At 41.7% G+C, this 22,170-nt stretch overlaps 1 protein-coding gene across 1 annotated transcript in view; it reads right to left on the reverse strand.

Annotated features, from left to right (window-relative positions):
* Positions 1-22,170, reverse strand: part of CEP162 (centrosomal protein 162) — a 450,005-nt gene that overhangs the window by 240,907 nt on the left and 186,928 nt on the right. Inside the window, exon 15 of the mRNA XM_053710490.1 lies at positions 5,682-5,942. Coding sequence (XP_053566465.1) covers positions 5,682-5,942 — 261 coding nt within the window. The remainder of the gene's footprint in view (positions 1-5,681; positions 5,943-22,170) is intronic.

Below are 22,170 nucleotides of genomic sequence, written 5' to 3' on the forward strand. Positions count from 1 at the left end.
GAACTCTTGTGAGTGGCAATAGAGAACTCTTTCCTTCGTTCACCTTCCACCCATGTGACCTTAGAAATGCCAGTACTAACTCTGTATGAGACTTGGCAGCTTGGAAACTTGATGCTTGTATCAGAATGTCGTCTAGGTACGGAGCTACCGATATTCCTCGCGGTCTTAGTACCGCCAGAAGAGAACCCAGAACCTTTGTGAAGATTCTTGGAGCAGTAGCTAACCCGAAGGGAAGAGCTACAAACTGGTAATGCCTGTCTAGAAAGGCAAACCTTAGATACCGGTAATGATCCTTGTGAATCGGTATGTGAAGGTACGCATCCTTTAAATCCACTGTGGTCATGTACTGACACTTTTGGATCATGGGTAAGATTGTCCGAATAGTTTCCATTTTGAACGATGGAACTCTTAGGAATTTGTTTAGGATCTTTAAGTCCAAGATTGGTCTGAAGGTTCCTTCTTTCTTGGGAACCACAAACAGATTTGAGTAAAACCCTTGTCCGTGTTCCGACCACGGAACCGGGTGGATCACTCCCATTAGTAAAAGATCTTGTACACAGCGTAGAAACGCCTCTTTCTTTATCTGGTTTGTTGACAACCTTGAAAGATGAAATCTCCCTTTTGGAGGAGAAGCTTTGAAGTCCAGAAGATATCCCTGAGATATGATCTCTAACGCCCAGGGATCCTGGACATCTCTTGCCCAAGCCTGGGCGAAGAGAGAAAGTCTGCCCCCCACTAGATCCGTTTCCGGATCGGGGGCCCTCACTTCATGCTGTCTTAGGGGCAGCAGCAGGTTTTCTGGCCTGCTTGCCCTTGTTCCAGGTCTGGTTAGGTTTCCAGCCCTGTCTGTAGCGAGCAACAGTACCTTCCTGTTTTGGAGCGGAGGAAGTTGATGCTGCTCCTGCCTTGAAGTTGCGAAAGGCACGAAAATTAGACTGTCTAGCCCTTGGTTTGGCTCTGTCTTGAGGTAGGGCATGTCCCTTACCTCCAGTAATGTCAGCGATAATTTCTTTCAAACCGGGCCCGAATAAGGTCTGCCCCTTGAAAGGTATGTTAAGCAATTTAGATTTAGAAGTCACATCAGCTGACCAGGATTTAAGCCACAGCGCTCTGCGCGCCTGAATGGCGAATCCGGAGTTCTTAGCCATAAGTTTAGTTAAATGTACTACGGCATCAGAAATAAATGAATTAGCTAGCCTAAGGACTCTAAGCTTGTCTGTAATCTCATCCAATGTAGCTGAGCTAATGGTCTCTTCCAGAGACTCAAACCAGAATGCCGCCGCAGCCGTGACAGGCGCAATGCATGCGAGGGGTTGCAATATAAAACCTTGTTGAACAAACATTTTCTTAAGGTAACCCTCTAACTTTTTATCCATTGGATCTGAAAAAGCGCAGCTATCCTCCACCGGGATAGTGGTACGCTTAGCTAAAGTAGAAACTGCTCCCTCCACCTTAGGGACCGTCTGCCATAAGTCCCGTGTGGTGGCGTCTATTGGAAACATTTTTCTAAATATAGGAGGGGGTGAGAAAGGCACACCGGGTCTATCCCACTCCTTGTTAACAATTTCTGTAAGCCTTTTAGGTATAGGAAAAACGTCAGTACACGTCGGTACCGCAAAATATTTATCCAGCCTACATATTTTCTCTGGGATTGCAACCGTGTTACAATCATTCAAAGCCGCTAATACCTCCCCTAGTAACACACGGAGGTTCTCAAGCTTAAATTTAAAATTTGAAATGTCTGAATCCAGTTTATTTGGATCAGACCCGTCACCCACAGAATGAAGCTCTCCGTCTTCATGTTCTGCAAATTGTGACGCAGTATCAGACATGGCCCTAGTATTTTCAGCGCACTCTGTTCTTACTCCAGAGTGGTCGCGTTTACCCCTAAGTTCTGGCAATTTAGATAAAACTTCAGTCATAACATTAGCCATGTCTTGCAAGGTGATTTGTAATGGCCGCCCTGATGTACTTGGCGTTACAATATCACGCACCTCCTGAGCGGGAGATGCAGGTACTGACACGTGAGGAGAGTTAGTCGGCATAACTTCCCCCTCGTTGTCTGGTGAAATTTTCTTTACATGTACAGATTGGCTTTTACTTAAAGTAGCATCAATGCAATTAGTACACAAATTTCTATTGGGCTCCACATTGGCCTTTGAACATATTGCACAAAGAGATTCCTCTGTGTCAGACATGTTTAAACAAACTAGCAATTAAACCAGCAAGCTTGGAAAAACTTTTCAAATAAATTTACAAGCAATATAAAAAACGTTACTGTGCCTTTAAGAAGCACACAAAAAACTGTCACAGTTGAAATAACATGAACCGGATTAGTTATAGAAACCAAATTTTCACATTAAATTTATTAATTTAGCAAAGGATTGCACCCACTAGCAAATGGATGATAAACCCCTTAATACCAAAAAAAAAAAACGGATAACAATAAAATATATACGTTTTTATCACAGTCAAAGCACAGTCTCACAGGTCTGCTGTGAGTGATTACCTCCCTCAAAACTAGTTTTGGAGACCCCTGAGCTCTGTAGAGACGTCCTGGATCATGCAGGGAGAACAGGAAGACTTGTGACTGAATTTTTACTGCGCAGTAAAAGCGCCAAAATAGGCCCCTCCCACTCATACTACAACAGTGGGGAAGCTCAGTAAACTGATTTTATTCAAAACAAACGACAGCCATGTGGAAAATAATGCCCAAATAAATTTTCACCAAATACCTCAGAGAAAAAACGATTAACATGCCAGTAAACGTTTTAAATATAAATATATGAGATGTTAATAAAAAGCCTGTTGCTAGTCGCTTTCACTGCAGAGAGGCTATAAGTTATATATATACAGTATTTTCTTAGTGAAGTGCCATTCCCCAGAAATACTTTAGTGCAAGCATACACACATATCAGCCTGATACCAGTTACTACTACTGCATTTAAGGCTGTACTTACATTACACCGGTATTAGCAGTATTTTCTCAGTCAATTCCATTCCTTAGAAAATAATATACTGCAACATACCTCCTTGCAGGTGAACCCTGCCCGCTGTCCCCTGTTCTGAAGTTACCTCGCTCCTCAGAATGGCCGAGAACAGCAAATGGATCTTAGTTACGTCCGCTAAGATCATACACAACTCAGGTAGATTCTTCTTCTAATGCTGCCTGAGAAAAAACAACACACTCCGGTGCTGTTTAAAATAACAAACTTTTGATTGAAGAAATAAAAACTAATTTTAATAACCACAGTCCTCTCACACATCCTATCTATTAGTTAGGTGCAAGAGAATGACTGGGTATGACGTAGAGGGGAGGAGCTATATAGCAGCTCTGCTTGGGTGATCCTCTTGCACTTCCTGTTAGGGAGGAGTTAATATCCCATAAGTAATGGATGACCCGTGGACTGACTACACTTAACAGGAGAAATACTGTTGCAGCAACACAACATGCGTAGCTTGTGGTTTCCTCACTGAGGGCAACACATTTATAAGTACAAAAACAGGAGAAAGATTTGACCATGACAGGTGCTATAATTGTAGAGCAAATTACGCTATTTATTTACTGACATGTACGCACTGTGAGGTCCATTACATAGGTCTCAGAGAAGTTAGAGAGCGGATTAGGGAGCATATCAATAATATTAAACATGGAACATTGTTTACTCCCTTAATACAACATTTTAAAAACAAACACTCTGAAAGCCCTAATTATTTAAAATGAACAATTATAGAGACAGTTCAAATCAAAACAGGAAAGCGGAATAGGGATGCCAGACTGGCACTTAGATAACTATTTTGGATTCATAGGCTAAAAACAAGAATGCCGCAGGGACTAAATTCAGAGTTCAATGTTATTAACCACTGGCAACACTAATCAGCTGGCATATCATCATATGTGCATTTTGCCTATACTGTTACTTCCATTTAGTTTAACTTTGTTTAAACAAGTGTCAACTATGAATCTCAGTCTTAACCTTTGCATGTTACCCTCTTTAACACCTTTACCATTACCGTTATTACATATACCATAACTTTGTGTATATATATCATAATTTTGTATCAAGCAATATATACACAATATACATATTTCTCAACCAATAATAGTACCATGTATTAACGGTTATTCTTTAGCCTGTAATAATACCTAGTTACACACTACATATGTGAATCAATCAAATGAATCATATGTACATATAGGACAAAATGATGTTCTGAACGATGTAAGAATAAGACAAGTGTGTTACCGTGAGCTTGAATTGCAAAGGAGTTTTATTATTATTATTATATTATACGTATCAAACCTTTAGAGAGATACTTTGCGTATAGCGTGTAGAGCAGTATTAAAGGATACATTATCATACATTGGGGAAACTGAATTAGATAATTCCTATTAAGCTTTATGCATGGGTAGGTCTTAGCACACATACAGGAAGCTTTTCTTTTAAACATTGTATCACTTGATATCCGCATACTGCAGGTCTCTAACAGAACTCATTTAAACTATATAAATAAGAAAGGAACAAACTGTCTAATTGTTATTTGAACCCCCCAAAAAATAGATTAACTCGCCATATACCCTCCGAATTTGGCTAACATGTTGTATTGCTTTTAAAAATATATGAAATAAATTTGAATTTTATATCACGTACTAAGGGGCATATGTATCAAGGTCTGGCGGACCTGATCCGACACTGCAGATCAGGTCCGCCAGACCTTGCTGAATACGGAGAGCAATACGCTTGCCGTATTCAGCATTGCACCAGCAGCTCACAAGAGCTGCTGGTGCAACGCCGCCCCCTGCAGACTAACGGCCAATAGACCACCAGCAGGGGGGGGTGTCAATCAACCCGATCGTACTCGATCGGGTTGTATTGTGGTGATGTCTGTCCGCTTGCTCAGAGCAGGCGGACAGGTTATGGAGCTGCGGTCTTTGTGACCGCTGCTTCATAACTGCTGTTTCTGGCGAGCCTGCAGCCTCGCCAGAAACACGGGGCATCAAGCTCCATTCGGAGCTTGATACATATGCCCCTAAGCCTGGTGCTCCCGTTTGTTATCTACCTTCAATTATCACTGGGGAAGGTGAGCACAGGCATTCTAGCAAACGGTTCAGGGCTCAGGAGACCTAGGAACGGGGAGGCTGGAGACCGGGTGAGATCGAGTTTGTGTGACGTCAGACATCGCCGAAGGTTGAGGAAGGGAGAGAGTTACTCGCTTGCAGCAGGATAGAAGCAGGCTCCGTGGGAGCGTCCGAGTAAGTTATCGTGGTAAAAGGGTTTTACCTGCTTCTGTGGACCGACCTAGCCGACAACAAGATGAGCGCACACAGAATCTGACAGACCGTTAAGCCTCACACGTACTTCAGCGCAATTTTTTTCACACTATAAATACATAGTGATTTGGGACACAGACGGCTACATATACGGAAGGGGTACCAGTGCACACCTAGCAGCACACCCCCTAAATCTTAAGTCTCCTGAGTATTAACATATGCATTTGTATATAACTCAACCACAGCCAGACTCACACTGAATTTCTACTAAGACAAAATGTCTTGAGTTGTCTACATGCATGAATGTGCTGCACTATGAATTATTTTACTCACGGTTATTTATGGTGAAGAATAAACTTGCCATTACCCATTCATACTTTAATGATCTAGCACATAAAGTTTTATGTACCTTTGTTTGAAGCATATAATTTTCTTGTTTTAGCTGATGGAGTTCTCTCTCATAAATTGTTTTTATTTCCTCTATTCTCTGAGACATCTCTTCATCCTTTTTTGATAACTCTACTTTAAACCAATCAGATTGTACATTTTTAGATGTAATCATATCTTCTACATTTTGCAGTCTCTGAAGCACCATGAGGTTTGTGTCACTAATATGAGTTGAAGAGCTGTTTTCCAGGAGGACCCCATTTGCACTTGTAGGAATGTTACCCTAAGGAGTAAAAATTGACAATTCTTTACTTAAAATCATTATTATTAAAAACTCTGCCATCTGAAATAATAGAATAATTCATACTATACTATGAAGAAAGAATAGATAGCATATAAAGTCAATACATCCTTTATGAAAACAAAACGTATGCAGCATATAAAGTCAATACATCCTTTATAAAAACAAAATGTATGCTTACCTGATAAATTTCTTTCTTTCCGGGCATGGAGAGTCCACAACGTCATTCCAATTACTAGTGGAATATTCAAATCCTGGATAGCAGGAGGAGACAAAGAGCACCCCAACAAAGCTGTTAAGTGTAACTTCCCTTACTCATAATCCCCAGTCATTCAGCTGAAGGAAAATGGAAAAAAAAGAAACACAAGGGTAAAAAGGTGCCTGAAGTTTACTAAAAAAAGACCTGCTGAATTATATTTAAAAAGAGGGCGGGGTTGTGGACTCTCCATGCCCGGAAAGAAAGAAATTGATCAGGTAAGCATACATTTTGTTTTCTTTCCTATGGCATGGAGAGTCCACAATGTCATTCCAAATACTAGTAGGAACCAATACCCAAGCTAGAGGACACGGAATGAAAAGGGAGAGAGAACAAGGCAGGAGGACCTAAACAGAAGGCACCACCGTTTGAAGAAACTTTCTCCCAAAAGAGGCCTCAGTCGAGGCAAAAGTATCAAATTTGTAGAATTTGGAAAAAGTATGCAAAGAAGACCATGTTGCCGCCTTGCAAATCTGTTCCACAGAAGCTTCATTTTTGAAAGCCCAGGATGAGGAGACAGCCCTAGTGGAATGAGCCGTCATTCTCTCAGGAGGCTACTGTGCAGCTGTCTCATAAGCCAAACAAATCATACTTCTTAACCAGAGGGAAAGGGTAGTAGAAGTGGCCTTCTGACCCTTACGCTTTCCAGAGAAAACCACAAACAGGGCATAAGATTGCTGAAAATCTTTAGTAGCTTGTAGGTAAAAATTTAGAGCCCGCACAACATCCAAGATATGCAAAAGACGTTCCTTATGAGAAGAAGGATTAGGACAAAAAGAAGGAACAACAATTTCCTGATTAAAGGGACAGTCTACACCAGAATTTTTATTGTTTTAAAAGATAGATAATCCCTTTATTAGCCATTCCCCAGTTTTGCATAACCAACACAGTTATAATAATATACTTTTAACCTCTGTGATTATCTTGATCTAAGCCTTTGCAAACTGCCCCTTTATTTCAGTTCTTTTGACAGACTTGCAGTTTAGCCAATCACTGTCTGCTCCCAGATAACTTAACGTGCACAAGCAAAGTGTTATCTATATGAAATACGTGAACTAACACCCTCTAGTGGTGAAAAACTGTTCAAATGCATTGTGAAAAGAGGTGGCCTTCAAGGTCTAAGAAATTAGCAAATGAATCTCCTAGATTAAGCTTTCAACTAAGAATACCAAGAGAACAAAGCAAAATTGGTGATAAAAACATAATTTATGCTTACCTGATACATTTATTTCTCTTGTGGTGTATCCAGTCCACGGATCATCCATTACTTGTGGGATATTCTCCTTCCCAACAGGAAGCTGCAAGAGGATCACCCACAGCAGAGCTGTCTATATAGCTCCTCCCCTAACTGCCACTACCAGTCATTCGACCGAAGACAAGCAAGAGAAAGGAGAAACTATAGGGTGCAGTGGTGACTGTAGTTTAAAAATAAAAAACACCTGCCTTAAAATGACAGGGCGGGCCGTGGACTGGATACACCACAAGAGAAAACATAATTTATGCTTACCTGATAAATTTATTTCTCTTGTAGTGTATTCAGTCCACGGGTCATCCATTACTTATGGGATATATTCCCTTCCCAACAGGAAGTTGCAAGAGGATCACCCAAGCAGAGCTGCTATATAGCTCCTCCCCTCACATGTCATATCCAGTCATTCGACCGAAACAAGACAAGAAAGGAGAAACCATAGGGTGCAGTGGTGACTGGAGTTTTAATTAAAATTTAGATCTGCCTCAAAGAAGACAGGGCGGGCCGTGGACTGAAAACACTACAAGAGAAATAAATTTATCAGGTAAGCATAAATTATGTTTTCTCTTGTTAAGTGTATTCAGTCCACGGGTCATCCATTACTTATGGGATACCAATACCAAAGCTAAAGTACACGGATGATGGGAGGGACAAGGCAGGAACTTTAAACGGAAGGAACCACTGCCTGTAGAACCTTTCTCCCAAAAACAGCCTCCGAAGAAGCAAAAGTGTCAAATTTGTAAAATTTTGAAAAGGTATGAAGCGCAGCCTTGCAAATCTGTTCAACAGAGGCCTCATTCTTAAAGGCCCAGGAGGAAGCCACAGCTCTAGTGGAATGAGCTGTAATTCTTTCAGGAGGCTGCTGTCCAGCAGTCTCATAGGCTAAACGTATTATGCTACGAAGCCAAAAGGAGAGAGAGGTAGCCGAAGCTTTTTGACCTCTCCTCTGACCAGAATAAACGACAAACAGGGAAGACGTTTGACGAAAATCTTTAGTTGCCTGTAAATAGAACTTCAGGGCATGGACTACGTCCAGATTATGCAAAAGTCGTTCCTTCTTTGAAGAAGGGTTAGGACATAATGATGGAACAACAATCTCTTGATTGATATTCCTGTTAGAGACTACCTTAGGTAAGAACCCAGGTTTAGTACGCAGAACTACCTTGTCTGAATGAAAAATCAGATAAGGAGAATCACAATGTAAGGCAGATAACTCAGAGACTCTTCGAGCCGAGGAAATAGCCATCAAAAACAGAACTATCCAAGATAACAGCTTGATATCAATGGAATGAAGGGGTTCAAATGGAACACCTTGAAGAACGTTAAGAACTAAGTTTAAGCTCCACGGCGGAGCAACAGTCTTAAACACAGGCTTAATCCTAGCCAAAGCCTGACAAAAAGCCTGAACGTCTGGAACTTCTGCCAGACGTTTGTGTAAAAGGATAGATAGAGCAGAAATCTGTCCCTTTAACGAACTAGCAGATAAGTCCTTTTCTAAACCCTCTTGTAGAAAAGACAATATCCTAGGAATCCTAACTTTACTCCATGAGTAACTCTTGGATTCGCACCAATATAAATATTTACGCAATATCTTATGGTAAATCTTTCTGGTAACAGGTTTCCGAGCCTGTATTAAGGTATCAATAACCGACTCCGAGAAGCCACGCTTTGATAGGATCAAGCGTTCAATCTCCATGCAGTCAGCCTCAGAGAAATTAGATTTGGATGGTTGAAAGGACCCTGTATTAGAAGGTCCTGCCTCAGAGGCAGAGACCATGGTGGACAGGACGACATGTCCACTAGGTCTGCATACCAGGTCCTGCGTGGCCACGCAGGCGCTATCAGAATCACAGATGCTCTTTCCTGTTTGATCTTGGCAATCGGTCGAGGAAGTAGCGGAAATGGTGGAAACACATAAGCCATGTTGAAAACCCAAGGGGCTGCTAGAGCATCTATCAGCACCGCTCCCGGGTCCCTGGACCTGGATCCGTAACAAGGAAGCTTGGCGTTCTGGCGAGACGCCATGAGATCCAGTTCTGGTTTGCCCCAACGATGAATCAGTTGAGCAAAGACCTCCGGATGAAGTTCCCACTCCCCCGGATGAAAAGTCTGGCGACTTAGAAAATCCGCCTCCCAGTTCTCCACGCCTGGGATGTAAATCGCTGACAGGTGGCAAGAGTGAGACTCTGCCCAGCGAATTATCTTGGAGACTTCTAACATCGCTAGGGAACTCCTGGCTCCCCCTTGATGGTTGATGTAAGCCACAGTCGTGATATTGTCCGACTGAAATCTGATGAACCTCAGTGTTGCTAACTGAGGCCAAGCTAGAAGAGCATTGAATATTGCTCTTAACTCCAGAATATTTATTGGGAGGAGTTTCTCCTCCTGAGTCCACGATCCCTGAGCCTTCAGGGAGTTCCAGACTGCGCCCCAACCTAGAAGGCTGGCATCTGTTGTTACAATCGTCCAATCTGGCCTGCGAAAGGTCATCCCTTTGGACAAATGGACCCGAGAAAGCCACCAGAGAAGAGAATCTCTGGTCTCTTGATCCAGATTTAGTCAAGGGGACAAATTTGAGTAATCCCCATTCCACTGACTTAGCATGCATAATTGCAGCGGTCTGAGATGTAGGCGTGCAAATGGAATTATGTCCATTGCCGCTACCATTAAGCCGATTACTTCCATGCACTGAGCTACTGACGGGTGTGGAATGGAATGAAGGATTTAGCAGTTTTGATAACCTGGACTCCGTCAGGTAAATTTTCATCTCTATAGAATCTATAAGAGTCCCTAGGAAGGGAACCCTTGTGAGTGGTAATAGAGAACTCTTTTCCACGTTCAACTTCCACCCATGCGACCTCAGAAATGCCAGAACTATCTCTGTATGAGACTTGGCAATTTGAAAACTTGACGCTTGTATCAGAATGTCCTCTAGATACGGAGCCACCGCTATGCCTCGCGGTCTTAGCACCGCCAGAAGTGAGCCCAGAACCTTTGTAAAGATTCTCGGGGCCGTAGCTAACCCGAAGGGAAGAGCTACAAACTGGTAATGCCCGTCTAGAAAGGCAAATCTTAGGTACCGATAATGATCTTTGTGAATCGGTATGTGAAGGTAGGCATCCTTTAAGTCCACTGTGGTCATATACTGACCCTCTTGGATCATGGGTAGGATGGTTCGAATAGTTTCCATTTTGAATGATGGAACTCTTAGGAATTTGTTTAAGATTTTTAGGTCCAAGATTGGTCTGAAGGTTCCCTCTCTCTTGGGAACCACAAACAGATTTGAGTAAAATCCTTGCCCTTGTTCCGTCCGCGGAACTGGGTGGATCACCCCCATTACTAGGAGGTCTTGTACACAGTGAAGAAAAGCCTCTTTCTTTATTTGGTTTGCTGATAACCTTGAAAGATGAAATCTCCCTTGTGGAGGAGAAGCTTTGAAGTCCAGAAGGTATCCCTGAGATATAATCTCCAACGCCCAGGGATCCTGGAAATCTCTTGCCCAAGCCTGGGCGAAGAGAGAAAGTCTGCCCCCCACTAGATCCGTTTCCGGATAGGGGGCCCTCTCTTCATGCTGTCTTAGGGGCAGTAGTAGGCTTTCTGGCCTGCTTGCCCTTGTTCCAGGACTGGTTAGTTTTCCAGCCCTGTTTGTAACGAGCAACAGTTCCTTCCTGTTTTGGGGCGGAGGAAGTTGATGCTGCTCCTGCCTTGAAGTTTCGAAAGGCACGAAAATTAGACTGTTTGGCCTTTGATTTCGCCCTGTCCTGAGGAAGAGTATGACCCTTACCTCCAGTAATGTCAGCAATAATTTATTTCAATCCGGGCCCGAATAAGGTCTGCCCTTTGAAAGGAATATTAAGTAATTTGGATTTAGAAGTCACGTCATCTGACCAAGATTTAAGCCATAGCGCTCTACGTGCCTGGATGGCGAATCCAGAGTTCTTAGACGTTAGTTTGGTTAAATGTACAACGGCATCAGAAATAAATGCGTTAGCTAGCTTAAGTGCTTTAAGCTTGTCCATAATCTCATCCAATGGATCTGTGCGAATGGCCTCTTCCAGAGACTCAAACCAGAATGACAGGCGCAATGCATGCAAGGGGCTGTAAGATAAAACCTTGTTGAATAAACATTTTCTTAAGGTAACCTTCTAATTTTTTATCCATTGGATCCGAAAAAGCACAACTATCCTCCACCGGGATAGTGGTACGCTTAGCTAAAGTAGAAACTGCTCCCTCCACCTTAGGGACTGTCTGCCATAAGTCTCGTGTGGTGGCGTCTATTGGAAACATTTTTCTAAATATAGGAGGAGGGGAAAAGGGCACACCGGGTCTATCCCACTCCTTGTCAATAATCTCTGTAAGCCTTTTAGGTATAAGAAAAACGTCAGTACACACCGGCACCGCATAGTATCTATCCAGCCTACATAATTTCTCTGGAATTTCAACTGTATTACAGTCATTCAGAGCCGCTAAAACCTCCCCTAGCAATACACGGAGGTTCTCAAGCTTAAATTTAAAATTAGAGATCTCTGAATCCGGTCTCCCTGGATCAGATCCGTCACCCACAGAATGAAGCTCTCCGTCCTCATGTTCTGCAAATTGTGACGCAGTATCGGACATGGCTCTCACATCATCAGCGCGCTCTGTCCTTATCCCAGAGCTATCGCGCTTGCCTCTTAATTCTGGCAGTTTAGATAATACTTCTGTCATAACATTAGCCATTTCTTGTAAAGTGATTTGTATGGGCCTCTCTGATGTATTTGGCGCCACAATATCACGCGCCTCCTGGGCGGGAGGCGAAGGTACTGACACGTGAGGGGAGTTAGTCGGCATAACTTCCCCCTCGTTGTCTGGTGATAATTCCTTTACAGATAAAGACTGACCTTTATTATTTAAAGTGAAATCAATGCATTTAGTACACATCTTTCTATGGGGTTCCACATTGGCCTTCAAACATAGTGAACAAACAGATTCATCTGTGTCAGACATGTTTAAACAGACTAGCAATGAGACTAGCAAGCTTGGAAAATACTTTCAAATAAATTTACAAGCAATATAAAAAACGCTACTGCGCCTTTAAGAAGCACAAAAAACGGTCACAGTTGAAATAACAATGAACCAAATCAGTTATAGCAACCAAATTTTCACAGTAAATGTATTAAGTTAGCAGAGCATTGCACCCACTAGCAAATGGATGATTAACCCCTTAAAGGGACAGTCTACACCAGAATTTTTATTGTTTTAAAAGATAGATAATCCCTTTATTACCCATTTCCCAGTTTTGCATAACCAACACAGTTATATTAATATACTTTTAACCTCTGTGATTATCTTGTATTTAAGCCTCTGCAAACTGCCACTTTTTTCAGTTCTTTTGACAGACTTGCAGTCTAGCCAATCAATGCCTGCTCCCAGATAACTTCTCGTGCACGAGCACAGTGTTATCTATATGAAATACGTGAACTAACACCCTCTAGTGGTGAAAAACTGTTAAAATGCAATCTGAAAGAGGTGGGCTTCAAGGTCTAAGAAATTAGCATATGAACCTCCTAGGTTAAGCTTTCAACTAAGAATACCAAGAGAACAAAGCAAAATTGGTGATAAAAGTAAATTGGAAAATTGTTTAAAATTACATGCTCTATCTGAATCATGAAAGTTTATTTTGGCCTAGACTGTCCCTTTAATACCCAAAACGGATAATCAGTATAAGAATTAACGTTTTTAACACAGTCAAACACACTGTCACAGGTCTGCTGTGACTGATTACCTCCCTCAAAATGATTTTTGAAATCCCCTGAGCTCTCTAGAGACGTCCTAGATCATGGAGGAAGAAGCAGGAAGACTGTGACTGAATTTTTACTGCGCAAAAAAAGCGCTAAAATAGGCCCCTCCCACTCATATTACAACAGTGGAAAAGCCTCAGTTAACTGTTTCTATGCAGAAATATGCGACAGCCATGTGGAAAAAATCATGCCCCAATAAGTTTTATCACCAATGTACCTCACAAAAAACGATTAACATGCCAATAAACGTTTTAAAAACATCCATTTTAAAGGTTATGTATTGTTATAGATAAGCCTGCTACCAGTCGCTTCTACTGCAGTTAAGGCTCATACATTACTTCAGTATTAACAGCATTTTCTTAGTCAAATTCCATTCCTTAGAAAATTACTTTACTGCACATACATTCATCAGCCTGATACCAGTCGCTACTACTGCATTTAAGGCTGTACTTACATTACATCGGTATCAGCAGTATTTTCTTAGTCAATTCCATTCCTTAGAAAAATATTTTACTGCACATACCTTATTTGCAGGAAAACCCCACATGCTATTCCCTTTCTGAAGTTACCCCACTCCTCAGAATGTACGAGAACAGCCAGTGGATCTTAGTTACTTCTGCTAAGATCATAGAAAAACGCAGGCAGATTCTTCTTCTAAATACTGCCTGAGAGAAAAAACAGCACACTCCGGTGCCATTTAAAAATAACAAACTTTTGATTGAAGAAATAATTAAATATAAAAAAACTACACACTCCTCTCACGACCTTCCTATGTTGAGGGTTGCAAGAGAATGACTGGATATGACATGTGAGGGGAGGAGCTATATAGCAGCTCTGCTTGGGTGATCCTCTTGCAACTTCCTGTTGGGAAGGGAATATATCCCATAAGTAATGGATGACCGGTGGACTGAATACACTTAACAAGAGAAATAAATTTATCAGGTAAGCATAAATTATGTTTTCTCTTGTAAGGTGTATCCAGTCCACGGATCATCCATTACTTGTGGGATACCAATACCAAAGCTATAGGACACGGATGAAGGGAGGGACAAGGCAGGCGCTTAAACGGAAGGCGCCACTGCCTGCAAGACCTTTCTCCCAAAAATAGCCTCCGAAGAAGCAAAAGTATCAAATTTATAGAACTTTGAAAAAGTATGAAGCGAAGACCAAGTCGCCGCCTTACAAATCTGTTCAACAGAAGCCTCATTTTTAAAAGCCCATGTGGAAGCTACCGCTCTAGTAGAATGAGCTGTAATCCTTTCAGGAGGCTGCTGGCCAGCAGTCTCATAAGCTAAGCGTATTATACTCCTTAGCCAAAAAGAAAGAGAGGTTGCCGAAGCCTTTTGGCCTCTCCTCTGTCCAGAGTAGACAACAAACAATGCAGATGTTTGACGAAAATCTTTAGTAGCTTGTAAATAAAACTTTAAAGCACGAACCACGTCAAGATTGTGTAAAAGACGTTCCTTCTTTGAAGAAGGATTAGGACACAGTGACGGTACAACAATCTCCTGATAGATATTTTTATTAGAAACCACCTTAGGTAAAAAAAAACAGGTTTGGTACCCTTGAAGAACCTTAAGAACAGGTTTAAACACAGGCTTGATTCCGACTAAAGCCTGACAAAACGCCTGCACGTCTGGAACCTCAGCCAGATGTTTGTGCAAAAGAATAGACAGAGCAGAAAGCACGATTTAGACCTGAAATTAGACCCCTCCCAACCTGTACTCACAGTGAGAGGGCCTAACAAAACTATCCCTAGGCAAAATCTAGCCAGCCATGTGGAAAAACTGGGCCCCAATAAAGTTTTATCACCAATATGTATAAAAAAAAAAACGTTTAAACACTTCCAGCAAACGTTTTATGTTTCAGTAATGTGAGAAAGTAATAAGAATATTACCTTTTACAGCAAGCATGATACTAGTCGTTATTAAATCACTGTAATCAGGCTTACCTTAAATAAATCCGGTATTAACAGCATTTTCTAGCATATTCATTTCTCTAGAAAAATTTAAACTGCACATACCTCATAGCAGGAGACCCTGCACGCCATTCCCCCAGCTGAAGTTACCTCTCTCTTCAGTTATGTGTGAGAACAGCAATGGATCTTAGTTACAACCAGCTAAGATCATCAAAGACCACAGGCAGACTCTTCTTCAACTTTCTGCCTGAGGCTAAAACAGTACAACTCCGGTACCATTTGAAAATAATAAACTTTTGATTGAAGATAAACTACATAAATTTACCACATCTCTCTAGCTACTTCCTATCTTGTCGAGGGATGCAAGAGAATGACTGGTAGTGGCAGTTAGGGGAGGAGCTATATAGACAGCTCTGCTGTGGGTGATCCTCTTGCAGCTTCCTGTTGGGAAGGAGAATATCCCACAAGTAATGGATGATCCGTGGACTGCATACACCTTACAAGAGAAAATAAATTGGAAAATTGTTTAAAATTACATGCTCTGTCTGAATCATGAAAGTTTATTTTGGCCTAGACTGTCCCTTTAATGTTTCGTTCCGACACCACCTTAGGGAGAAAACCCAATTTAGTACAAAGGACCGCCTTATCTGCATGAAAAATAAGGTACAGGGAATCACACTGCAGAGATGAAAGCTCAGAAACTCTGAGAGCGAAAGAAATAGCAAAAAGAATTAGATTAACCGATGCTCTCTCTTGTTTGATACGAGCAATGACTCACGGAAGGAGAGCAAATGGAGGAAACCGGTATGAGAGAAGATCCAAGGAACCGCTAGAGCATCTATCAGAGGGGTCTGAGGATCTCTTGACCACCTGAGAGTTATCAATTGAATGAAATGTCTGCCTGCTCAGAAAAACCACCTCCTAGTTGTCCACCCCTGGGATGCTGAAGACAAAGAGGAGACAATCGTGAGACCCCGCCTACTGGAGAAAGCGAGTCACCTCCTTCATTGATTAGGAACTCTGAGTTCCTCCCTGGTGATTGATGTAAGCCACACTGGAGATACTGTACAATTTAAAATCTGATAAACCGGACTAAAGCTAGTTGAGGTCAGGCTGATGAAGCATTGTAAATTGCTCTCAACTCAAGAGTACCTCTTTCTTAATTGTTGTTTGTTTGTAGGTCATTTTGCGCTGGTCTTTTAATTTGTTTTAAATTGTTCTCACCCTGAGACAGATGGTCCTGTGAAAACCACCAAGATAGAGAGACTCTAGTAAGGGGAACCAGAGCTATCCTCTGTGATAGGTCCGAGTGGTCTCCGTTCCATTGTCTGGGCATGCATAACTGTAGGGGTCTCAGATGGAACTGAGCAAATTGAATGATGTCCATGGAAGCAACCATCAGACCAATTACTTCCATACACTGAGCCACAGATGGACAGGTTGAGGACTGAAGTGACAGGCAGAAAATCAGAAGTTTAAGCCTCTGTAGGAGCCATAATTTCGTTTTGAAGACCTACAAGTCTATGAGAAAGCTAAAGCCGCCCAGAGGTCGGCCTTGGGAAGGGGGTACTGTCATGTCCCCATGGGGTCTTGACCTCTGTTCTCTCATGTTGTATCCCAGTGACTTTCCACTGAGCCACCAGAGGGCTTTGGATTTTCTGACCTTCGTCAGCAAAATCTTCATAGACAGAGAATCTATAATCGTTCCTAAGAAACACACCCTGGTGTCTGGCACCAGGGAAATCTTCTCCAGATTCACTTTCCACCCGTGGGAACGTAGAATAGACAATAGCATCAACCAAAAAGAAAAGAGGGTACCTGAACCAAGATATAGTCCAGGACAGATGCCACCGAAATTCCTTAACATCTGGCTAGTTAAGCTAAGATTTGAGGAGTAGAGGCTGAGTCTAAAATTTAGTAATCATCTACGGTAGGAAAGGGACAAAAAAAGGTTAAGAATCCCTAGAGCATACATTTTAAATGTATCGAGCAAAATAAGCAATTATGATGCTTATAACAATAACAGTATATACCAATACTGAATCATAATGAATCAGGATAGAGATAATAAAATAAATGTTGATAATCCATAAACCCATACTATAAATGAGATAGTCATAATGACTCACTTATATACTAGGGCTGGGCGATATGGGGGGGGGGGGGGAATTGCGATTTTCTTATAAATGACTATAACACCTTAATTTTTCAATAAAAATGTATTTAAGACTACATAATCTTAATGTACATGTTTCTCAATGTCCAATACACTCAAAATACAAACCACATATGTGTGTGTGTGTATATATATATATATATATATATATATATATATATATATATATATATATATATATATATATCTGAACAAGGAACATGACAACCACAGTCGATCGTTTCGGCATCCTATGGGCCTTGTCAGTGAGGTGCAGCTACATTCCTCTAAGTACACTGGGCAAGGAGTCCACGTCTGGTTTCCCCATCACCCATAGAGAGACTTTCCCAGGGTCATATTAATTTGCATACGAATAATATATATAAGGGACTAAACGATTGTTCAAACAATGATGTCCTAAAGAGCCATTTCTTGCAAACAGATCATTGTTCCACAAGCCAGCTAATATCTACCACTAATACTAAAGTGGAATTAACATTATTAATATAGCATTCTCTCTCATAGGGCTTAAGTAAAACTGGTAATAAACGTTTCTACCGCACTGCCAGCAATGTCTTCTCTGCCTGTTAATACGTAAACATGTATTTTCTTATGCAAGTGTCAGAGCAGACATTGTAAAATCAGAACGCCGCTCCGTTCTCTATCGCTGGAGAACGAGGCAGAGTATACTACATTAAATCTCACAGAAATCCAAAATGGCGACGTTCCGCTCTTGGAAAAAAAAGGTGGCGGGAACAAAACCATCAGCCAAGGAAATGAAGCGCACATGTACATCGCGCTTCATTTCGTCAAGACACAGACTAGGGTCGGCTGTAAAACAAAGGAGACCCACTCAACCGCAGATTAAATCAAATAAATAAGTAGCTCCGCTCCCGCGGTCGGTGTTGAAAACACCTGAAAAGCCCCATAGGAGTGTCGCCTCTAAGAGAGAGAGCGCGCCCTCCTAACAGTCCGTGCAGGACCAGAGTGGCTGTCAAGATCCCGCATACCTGATAATTTTCTTTTATTCAGATGGAAACAGTCCACAGCTGCAGTCATTACTTTTGGGATTTCAGAACCTTGCCACCAGGAGGAGGCAAAGACACCCCAGCCAAAGGCTTAAATACCTCTCTCACTTTCCCTATCCCCCAGTCATTCTGCCGATGAACAAGGAACAGTAGAAGAAATATCAGGGTAAAAAACGTCCCAGAAGAATAAAAATAACAGACGCCCCACCTAAAAAAACACGGGCCTGGAGCTGTGGACTCTTTCCATCTGAAGAAAAGAAAATGATCAGGTAAGCATAATTTATGTTTTTCTTCATAAATGGAAAGAGTCAACAGCTGCATTCATTACTTTTGGGAAAACAATGGTAAAGAGGACACAAGGTATAGAGAACACAAAAATGGGAAAAATGGGAGGGTACAAAAGGCGGCCCATTCTGAGGGCACCAGGCCTGCAACCCTACCCAAAAAAAGTATAGGCCCCCCAAGGAAACAGACCCGCAGATAGTCCATAAGCCTAGCTAGAGACCGCAGACATAGACTCGACTGAGCCACCACGCCTCCAGGAGACACCGCCACCCAGCAGTCATTTCCCAACAACACACCCCTTACCAGAGAAAGGCATCAACTACCAAAAACTCCCCAAAAAAGGAGAAGATGAGGAAGAAAAATGAAGGCTTTCTCAAAAAGCCCCTAAATAGGGTGCAACCAGTTTAAAAAAAAAATAAGGAACCCCGAGCCCAAGCCAAGCCCACAGAGACCCAAACCCGTCTTAAGAAAACAAGGCAGGCAACGCCTAGAACCCGGATTGTACAGAAACCACAAGGTTAAAACCGGGAACCTGAAACCAAGAAGAAAAACTTCTCCTAAATACAGTGCAACCGCACCCTAAAAGACAACTGAAGACAGAGTCCTCAAGTCACAAGCCAACCCAGAATATCGAAATATTCAGAGATCAATCACGTTCAGCAACCCAAATAGCGAACACCTGAGACAACACCACAGTCATACCAGGATGACTCTGAAATATAATACTTGCAGGTAAGTAGGAGCAGCTAAAAAGAGATATCAACCCTAATCGACAGACTGCTAAACATCCACTAACAGTGGGCACATCACAGGCTATCCAAAAGCCATCAGTCCTCTTGAATATCTTGAATTTGGAAAGAGCACAAAACCTCAAGGAGGCTCACCTTACCTCAAAGACCCGAGGACGACCAACAGATCGCAGATCCTGCTCCACACCAGACCAACCCATGAGACAGGCAGGTCTGAAAAAACAAGGGAACAGAAAGGACCCCATCCATTAAAAACTTCCATTTTGGAAGGCTAGCTACCACCAGAAGCATACCTCATAATAGAAAGCGATAAATGTTGCCTGGGTTTAAACCCACAACCTTCAGCTTCTGAAACGGTGGAGCTAACCAACATATCCCCTAGGGAAGGACAGAATGGGGTGAACTCGGCCACCCCAACAGAACTCGGGTGCGAACCCAAGAGCGCCTCCAAATAGGTACTCCCAAAGAGAACCCCATAGAAGATGTCCCTATGAAGACCCAGCATAACTGACAGTCTCAACATGGATATTCCAATCTCCACAGATGGAACAGAACAAGCCCAGAAGAGCAAACTGCTCACCCTTACAGGATAAAACACCTGTTCCATCTCCTGCATAAAAGACAGGACAACAACCCTCCAGAGAGAGGGAAAAAAACCCTTCCATAAGAAGGACCCCCCCCCCCCAAAGGGATAGGCACATATAAGAACAGCGCACATGTTCACAAGACATGAACCATATTAGTCTGAAAACAATTTTTTTTATCCATAGGATCTTTGAAAGCACAACTGTCCTCAATAGGTATAGTTGTACGCTTAGCCAGTGTAGAAATAGCTCCCTCCAACTTAGGGACTGTCTGCCACGAATCCTGAATGGTGTCAGATATGGGAAACATTTTCTTAAAAGTAGGAGGGGGAGAGAACAGAATGCCTGGTCTATCCCGTTCCTTAGTAACAATGTCCGAAATCCTCTTAGGGACCGGAAAAACATTAGTGTAAGTAGGGACCTCTAGATATCTATCCATTTTACACAATTTCTCTGGTGGAATTACAATAGGGTCACAATCATCCGGAGTCGCTAAAACCTCCCTGAGCAACAAGCGGAGGTGTTCAAGCTTAAACTTAAAGGCCATCATATCTGAGTCTGTTTGAGGGAATATCTTTCCTGAATCAGAAAGCTCTCCCTCAGAAAGCAATTCCCCCACCCCCAAATCAGAACATTGTGAGGGTACATCGGAGATGGCCAATAAAGCATCAGAGGGCAGAGCATTTACTTCAATACCGGACCTACTGCGCTTCCCCTGCAAACCAGGCAGTTTAGATAATACCTCTGTGATGGTAGTAGACATAACTGCGGCCATATCTTGCAGGGTGAAAGAATTAGATGCACTAGAAGTACTTGGCGTCGTTTCGGCGGGCGTTAAAAGTTGTGACACTTGGGGAGAAGTAGATGGCCTAACCTGATTCTCTTCTGACTGAGAATCATCCTGAGACATACTTTTATCAGTTAAAATATGTTATTTGCAATGTAAGGCCCTTTCAGTACATGAGGGACACATTTTAAGTGGGGGTTCCACAATGGCTTCTAAACACATGGAACATTGGCTTTCCTCAATGTCAGACATGTTAAACAGGCTAGTAAAGACCACAAACAGGCTTGAAAACACTTTATTTAGTGAAAAAATAACAATCTGAAAAAAACGGTACTGCGCCTTTAAGAGAAAAAAAGCATACAATTTTTCCAAAACTGCTTTAAAACTATAAAATTATCACCTCTTTCACTTTACCCTTCCTATTACTTAGAGTAGGTAAAGAGAATGACTGGGGGGTGGAGTCAAGGGAGGAGCTATATAGACAGCTCTGCTGTGGTGCTCTTTGCCACTTCCTGTTAGCAGGAGGATAATATCCCACAAGTAAAGGATGAATCCGTGGACTCGTATCTTATAGAAGAAATATAATGTAGAATGTACCTTTAAGTATAAAAGTGTGCTTACTACATCACTAGGTCTATTTATATATATATATATATATATATATATATATATATATATATATATATATATATATATATATATATATATATATATATATATACAGGGAGTGCAGAATTATTAGGCAAGTTGTATTTTTGAGGATTCATTTTATTATTGAACAACAACCATGTTCTCAATGAACCCAAAAAACTCATTAATATCAAAGCTGAATAGTTTTGGAAGTAGTTTTTAGTTTGTTTTTAGTTATAGCTATTTTAGGGGGATATCTGTGTGTGCAGGTGACTATTACTGTGCATAATTATTAGGCAACTTAACAAAAAACAAATATATACCCATTTCAATTATTTATTTTTACCAGTGAAACCAATATAACATCTCAACATTCACAAATATACATTTCTGACATTCAAAAACAAAACAAAAACAAATCAGTGACCAATATAGCCACCTTTCTTTGCAAGGACACTCAAAAGCCTGCCATCCATGGATTCTGTCAGTGTTTTGATCTGTTCACCATCAACATTGCGTGCAGCAGCAACCACAGCCTCCCAGACACTGTTCTGAGAGGTGTACTGTTTTCCCTCCTTGTAAATCTCACATTTGATGATGGACCACAGGTTCTCAATGGGGTTCAGATCAGGTGAACAAGGAGGCCATGTCATTAGATTTTCTTCTTTTATACCCTTTCTTGCCAGCCACGCTGTGGAGTACTTGGACACGTGTGATGGAGCATTGTCCTGCATGAAAATCATGTTTTTCTTGAAGGATGCAGACTTCTTCCTGTACCACTGCTTGAAG

The sequence above is a fragment of the Bombina bombina genome, chromosome 4 (assembly GCF_027579735.1).
Source record: "Bombina bombina isolate aBomBom1 chromosome 4, aBomBom1.pri, whole genome shotgun sequence".
NCBI classification, from domain to species: Eukaryota; Metazoa; Chordata; class Amphibia; order Anura; family Bombinatoridae; genus Bombina; species Bombina bombina.